Source organism: Canis lupus, chromosome 22, assembly GCF_011100685.1.
Source record: "Canis lupus familiaris isolate Mischka breed German Shepherd chromosome 22, alternate assembly UU_Cfam_GSD_1.0, whole genome shotgun sequence".
In the NCBI taxonomy this organism is placed as follows: Eukaryota; Metazoa; Chordata; class Mammalia; order Carnivora; family Canidae; genus Canis; species Canis lupus.
This window is the reverse complement of record NC_049243.1, coordinates 61,053,772-61,060,564: the sequence shown is the minus strand read 5'-3', so window position 1 is coordinate 61,060,564 and position 6,793 is coordinate 61,053,772. Positions and strand designations below refer to the sequence as shown.

At 54.4% G+C, this 6,793-nt stretch overlaps 1 protein-coding gene across 1 annotated transcript; it reads left to right on the top strand.

Moving 5' to 3' along the window:
- ATP4B (ATPase H+/K+ transporting subunit beta) lies at positions 1 to 5,972 on the top strand. Its single transcript, XM_038570131.1, has 7 exons — positions 1 to 237; positions 602 to 730; positions 2,444 to 2,557; positions 2,705 to 2,904; positions 3,741 to 3,797; positions 4,668 to 4,766; positions 5,280 to 5,972. Exons 1-7 carry the CDS (start codon positions 126 to 128, stop codon positions 5,439 to 5,441), a joined length of 873 nt encoding a protein of 290 aa, XP_038426059.1. The 5' UTR covers positions 1 to 125; the 3' UTR covers positions 5,442 to 5,972.
- The last annotated feature ends 821 nt before the right edge of the window (positions 5,973 to 6,793 follow it).

Below are 6,793 nucleotides of genomic sequence, written 5' to 3'. Positions count from 1 at the left end.
CAGTCTCCACAGTGCCTTTGACCTCCAGAGGAGGAGACGATAAAACCCAGAGGCCACCTTCCTCCTGTCAGGCTAGTGTGGGGAGCACCCGTGTTCTGCAGGAGGGGACTCCAGGGGCCGGGACGATGGCAGCACTACAGGAGAAAAAGTCATGCAGCCAGCGGATGGAGGAGTTCCAGCGCTACTGCTGGAACCCAGACACGGGGCAGATGCTGGGCCGGACACTGTCCCGGTGGGGTATGTGCCCAGGGGTCGGGGGTGGGGGGGGAGGCGGGGAGGGGCTGTCCCTCACCAGGTGACCCCAGAAGCCCATTCCAGCTCTGATCCCTGCCGACAGCAGATGCTTACAAAGTGGGAATATCTGAGGGTCAGCCCAAAAGGTTTAGCCCTAGGTTTGAAAAGAACCTTTTTAAAGCTATGTTCCTAAAACTTACAATTTTTAAAGACTTTTAAGTGAAGGGGTACAAAGCATCTCTTGTGTGGTGAGAACAGTCTGGACCTTGACAGAAGCGATGGCTGCATGTGTGCGAACCCACTATCTACACTGAGTGATGCTGAATCCCACCCTCGCCAGCTGCATCTCACCTGCCTCTCCCCACAGTGTGGATCAGCCTCTACTACGTAGCCTTCTACGTGGTGATGACTGGAATCTTTGCCCTGTGCATTTACACGCTGATGTGCACACTTGACCCATACACGCCTGACTACCAAGACCAGCTAAAATCACCAGGTAATGGGGCTGGTGGCTCAGCATGGACACCAGGATCCCATGCATGGGGGCAATGCTCGGTCCTAGAGCTGCCTGGCCAAGAACAAAGCCCAGAGAGGGAGCCCAAGGATCTGAGGGGCCACTGGGGTGTAGACAGCCCCTCCACCCCTTCTGAGGATGGTGCCCCAGGTTACAGTTATTAAAACAGATCTGGTATAGATTCTTACATCTCTTACTTCACCTGCTGATAAACACAGCCACACCACACCTGGGGGGACAGGCAAGGCAGTTGGCAGGGCCATTAGGGACGAAGGGTCTGTGGGAAGGAGACACCTCTGAGCACCGAGGACTCTCTGAGGGGGGAGCGCTTCCAGACACGAGTTCAGCTCACAACGTGGTTTTCTCAAAGAGCAGTTTGTCTACTGTCCCGTTTGAGGACAGAGGCTCAGAACAAAGGCTGAGCACAGAACTCTCCTGAGTCGGCACCAAGATGAAGAGGTCACTGGCGTCACATGACTCCAAGGCCTGAAACAGAGGCGGCACCTCCCAGGTCCCGGGGAAGGTGGCCGCCCCCAGCTGCCCGCACACACCAACCCGGAAGGGCAGGCAGGGGTAAAGGAGGAAACACACTTGCCAGTATAGTCACTCACTCACATGTCCCTAGTACTTCGGAAGGCAGCCATGAATGGCCACAGCAGCACCAGCACTTCCCAGGGACAGGAGACGGTGGTCTCAGACGCTGGAGCCAAGGCGGGCATGTGTCCTCGGGCAGCCCCACCATTGTGCCGGGGTCTTGGTGAATCTTCTGGTTGGTGACCACAACACCAAAGTGCTTTACTGGGTATCATTTTAGAGCCAACCAACAGATAAGACATGGGAGATTTCACCGTAGCTTCAGAGCAGATACAATACGTCACAAACCCAAGGACACGACAGGGGTCACAGGGAGCGGGAGAGAGACACGGTCCTGGATGAACAAGCCATGAGACCCTGGGAAGCAGCTGTGGCATTTGCATGGATTAGACACTCGTGAGCGGTACCCCCTTTGTCTCCTTGGTCAGATCCTCTCAAGGCCTTTAATTTAGACCACGTACAGCCGTGACTTCCACGTAGTCCATGAAACAAGAGAATGCTAGCTTAATTAGTTAAAAAGTAACATCAAGGTGGGGGCTGGCTTTGTAAACTGTGGAACGTTCACACAGCAAAGAAATGACAGTATTTGTGGGAAGAAGGCGGGGAGTCAGCTTGTTGATGGCACGCTTACACGTGGCACTGGAAAATGGAAGAAGGAAGGTAGAACCTGAGTGGTAGGATCCCATTTCCCTAACTTAAGACACAGGTCTGTGCATCTGTGCTCACAGACGCGAGGATGTCTGTGGATGTTCCGACTCCTATACACGCATCTTTTCTTTTTATACAACACACATTGTCACATTGCTTTTGTACTTCATTGAAACCAGCGAAGATTGTTCAAATGCGCCTTCAAATACATCTTCACTTAGCAATGCAGTCCAACCAGGCAGCTGGGCAGGCCTGGCGCTGACGGTGAGCTTCCAGGTGGGCAGGGTCCCTGCTGAGCCATGGCTGCAGAGGACACCAGGCCGCAGCCTCCTCGCCCAGGGGCCCTGCTTGGCCACTGGACCAGGCCAGCTCTGCATGGCGCTTGCCATCCCCACAGCAAGTGGCTGGGTGTGGATGGATACTTTGGGGGGAACTGAATGTGTCTCTTTCCAGGGGTGACCTTGAGGCCCGATGTCTATGGGGAGAAAGGCCTGGACATTTCCTACAACGTCTCTGACAACAGGACCTGGGTAGACCTTGTGAACATCCTCCACAACTTCTTGGAAGGTGACGTTTCACATGCTTCCCATCTCTGTTTCTCCCTCCTCTAAGACAATCTCACTGAGGGGTACGGGCTTCCCACTGTCCAGCCAGCCCCAGGTGGCTGTGGGTGGAGGCAGGCAGCCACAGCTGTGTGTGTGTGTGTTCCAGCAGGCTACTCGCCCACATCCCAGGAGGACAATATCAACTGTACCTCTGAGAAGTACTTCTTTCAGGACGTTTTTGGGGCCCCAAATCACACCAAGTTCTCCTGCAAGTTCATGGCAGACATGCTGCAAAACTGCTCAGGCCTGACAGACCCCAACTTCGGCTTTGCAGAAGGAAAGCCGTGTTTTATTATTAAAATGAACAGGGTGAGTCCTGAAGGGCTGCAGACCAGGGACCCAGCCTGAGGGCCCCTGTGGAGACAGCTGTGTGTGACCCCAGGCATCCCTGGCTGGGACCTAGGCAGCAGGGTGGGGACATGCACTGCGGCCCCATCCCTCCCTGCACTTTCGCTCAGCTCATACCTGCGTCACGCTGGCTCTGGAGTTGACCGTTCCCCAAATACAACCTGAACACATCTCAGACACAGCCCTGACTTCGTGGTCCGCAGCATCTGGACACTGAGCAGTAGAGTCCGGGCTGCTTGGGGCGGCCACATGTACAGGACAGCTTGACAGCAGCCAGCTGTACACAGGTGCCACAAGGACAGCTGGGAATCTTCCAGGGTAGAGGTTTTCATTTTCATTCTGGGCCAGGGGCTGTGCCGGGCATGAGGGAGGCTGAACAGGCCAGTACAAGCAAACCACAGGAGAGCACAGTCCACCCAGCCTTGGGGTGCAGGGGAGGCCGGGAGGGCTGGAGGGTCTGTGCTCCATGCTGGCCAGCAGGTGCGGCCAGGGGTTCCCAGCTTCTACTCAGCAATACAAACCTTCCGTCCTGAGACCAAAGGAAGCCCCACATTTGTGAACTGCACACTTTCCTGGGTCCCTGCTAGGTCTCGTGGCCACCTGGCAGGGGAAGCTATGCACACAAGGTATGCGGGGAGGGCAGTATTGCCCTGGGCACTCCACTTCAGGGCACCGCAGAGCACCAGAAAGTGGCAGCTACAGCTCAGGTCCTCCTGTCCAGCTCTGCCACCTGCTGGCAGGAACCACAGCTGGGACAGAAGCCCATGGAGAGCCACAAGGACACCCTTCCCTTCCAGATCGTGAACTTCCTCCCCAGCAACAGCACAGCGCCCAGGGCCGACTGCACCTTCTTGGTGAGTGCGCGGCCGCCCCAGAGCCGCTTCCCCCTCAGTTCCCCTCAGCTGCCTGGCTGTCTCGATCCTTGGTCACACGAACCACCGCTCAGAGCAGCTTTCTCATAGGGAACAAAAATCTAGTAAGAAGAACAGCCTATCTTTGTTGTTTTGCTACAAGAAGCATACAGTGTATCACTAACACACTTCAAAGAATTTGGGGGCAATTTGGAAAAAACTGAGTTGGTATTAATTTACTCAAAAACAGTTCTTAAGCACAACACAAAAATACCCAAACTTCTTGTCACTGAACATTCCCTAATGCTTGTTTTCCCAGTCGTGGCCTCGCCCGAAGACTCCTGTGAGCAGCCACAGCTCCCACCCCAGCCTGTCTCTCTGGTTCTGGGTCCTTCTGTAGCCACTCATCCACACATGTGGGCTGACCTGGGCTTCTAACAGATGTCAGAGTGTCCCCCAAGACTGACTGGCAAGCTCTGGCTATCCGCCGAGAGATTCACAAGCTCTCATAATGACGAGAAACATACCCCACACGGGCAGAGACCCTTACCTAGAAAGTCTCTCAAACTTGTAGCCAGTTCAGCCTCCGCAGCTTTCATTCCCACAGATGGACAAACAGGCACCTTCTCTATCAATCTTGTTATTCTACAAGGACTTGAAATGATAAAAATCCAAGTTTGATAGGCCATGGAAGGTTGTGCAAATGAACAAACAACGTCCCTATGAGATCTCAGCATTCATCATAAAGGTTAGATCTAACGCATGCTAATTGCACAATGAAGTGTTTGTATCTGCACGTGTGCATACGTACACATGTGCAGACACACGCACCCAGATCCTGCCTCTCTCAGGCCATAGCCTCTCTGCCCCCAGGACCAGCACAAGGATGACCGGCCCCTGCAGGTGGAATATTACCCACCCAACGGTACCTTCAGCCTTCGCTATTTCCCTTACTACGGGAAAAAGGCGCAGGTAGGTTTGTCCCACTTCTCCCAACAACAGCTGCAGAATCATCTCAAAGTTAGCATGATTGGCAAAAGGAAAGCCATCAATGTTTTACCCATGCAAGTGAAACAAAGGTGTCCCTTGGCCCGTTCTGACTGTGTAGCTCTTTGGGTGTTTCCCTACCTGAAAACACACAGCTCTCCTGTGAAACACAAATGTCAAACCTAATTCTTTTCCGAGAGCTTCCCAAATCCTTTTAGACAACCACATACCCATTTTAAAGCACTTCCTCCAAATCTCGCAATTTTTCCTGTTTTATTTTTATACTAATTTTCATCAAATATAATTTGAAGTTAACTTTGTCACTGGTGTGGTCTCCCTACCCCCAGACCAGCTCTCCTGCATGTGGCAGAGTGCGAGGGCTGCTGAGCAGGTGCTGCAGGCCACATGAGAACAGAGCAGGCAGGGGCTGCCACGACAGGGCACCTGCCGTGCAGTTTCTAACTCTCTCCTCCTCCCGTTTCCACGCTCACGTTCCAGCCCCACTACAGCAACCCTCTGGTCGCCGCGAAGCTTCTCAATGTCCCCAGAAACACGGAAGTCCTCATTGTGTGCAAGATCCTGGCAGATTATGTGACCTTTGACAACCCCCATGACCCCTATGAAGGGAAAGTGGAGTTCAAGCTCACCATTCAGCAGTAGAGAGCAAGGAGGCTGCACCCTGGCTGCCCACCCCCCTGCCATCCCTGTACTCCTCCTAGCTGCCCGTCGCCCCCCACCCCCCATCCCCCAGCTGCCCATCACCCCCCACCCCCCAGCTGCCCACCACCCCCTGCCCTCTGCATTCTTCCTAGCTGCCCGCTGCCCCCTGCACCCCCCCACACCCCCACCAGGCCTCTAAACGCCCGGGAACTGCAGGCAGCTGTGCACTAGGCACCTAGTGTGACAATCAACAGCCTCTCGCTCAGTCTTTTCTGCTCTTTGACCCAGAATCAGTAGCTACGATAAAAACACTAGGCCAATGTGGCGACCCTGAGGCAGCAGCAGACTTCATGTTCCTCACTATTCCCTAGTCTTTTTAACTTCAATGACATCCCAGTCCCCGTGTCTACGTGAAGACTGCTCCCACTCCCATAGAAACACTACTTATCAGGCATTCTGAAGGCTTGCTCTTAAAGAACAGAATTCCCAAACTGTAAAACTAAAACACATTAAAGGTACTATGTTAAACAATCATGTCTCTTCTGATAAAGGAAAAATGTAACAAAATCACTTTCTCTTTAAAATCTTCTTCTTAAAGTTTCAATCCCCTGTTGGGGGAAATTCAGACAAGGCTGGAGCAGGATGCCCCTGAGAACCCATGCGGCAGCAGGAGGTAGGCATGCGAGGCAGGAGGGCAGCACATGTGGGGTACGGTCTAAGCCACGGACACAAGCCCACCCTCCGACTCCCAGGGATGAGCGGGCGTCTCCCTGAAGCCCCCTGTGAAAGCCTGGACTGAGAGCCCTGCGCTCCTGGAGCTTCGCCCCCTCCACCCCAGTCATCTCACACAGCCTGGTACCCTAATCCCCTGTGAGCACCAGGCACAAAGTCACCACCAACAGAGCTACAAGGCCCCACGCAGCGGAGGGTGGGAAAGATGTCAGACACCCATGTGCCAGCGGTCTGCGAGCTGCTGCCCCCACGATGCCCAGCACAGGTCACCTCCACGGGTTCCACCTGCATGCAGCAGGCAGGGAGCACCAGAACATGGCAGCTGCACGTTCACCCGCCCCCAGGTCCCGCTGCCCTCGGGACACTGGCAGGAAGTCAGACTGGCAAGAAAGGCCACTTCCTCCCATAGCACCACGGACACCCCTCCAAGGCCTGCGGTGAACACTTCACCATCCTTTCTCACCTCACGACCTCACTCCTGAAAGTCAAACCCCCAGAATCTGGGTCAACTCTGAGGGCCTGGGAGGGCAGGTGCACTTGGGCTGTGTCCACTGGGCCCCCGACCCCTTGCTTGGAGACAAGCAATACTGACACAGAAGATAAATTGACTTATGGACCAG

Bases quoted from the DNA above. Each gene is read 5' to 3' on its own strand.
- ATP4B (XM_038570131.1), top strand. From the start codon at position 126: ATGGCAGCACTACAGGAGAAAAAGTCATGCAGCCAGCGGATGGAGGAG. The intron at 731-2,443 runs GTAATGGGGCTG...GTCTCTTTCCAG, and splicing joins AGACCAGCTAAAATCACCAG to GGGTGACCTTGAGGCCCGAT. The intron at 4,767-5,279 runs GTAGGTTTGTCC...CTCACGTTCCAG, and splicing joins ACTACGGGAAAAAGGCGCAG to CCCCACTACAGCAACCCTCT.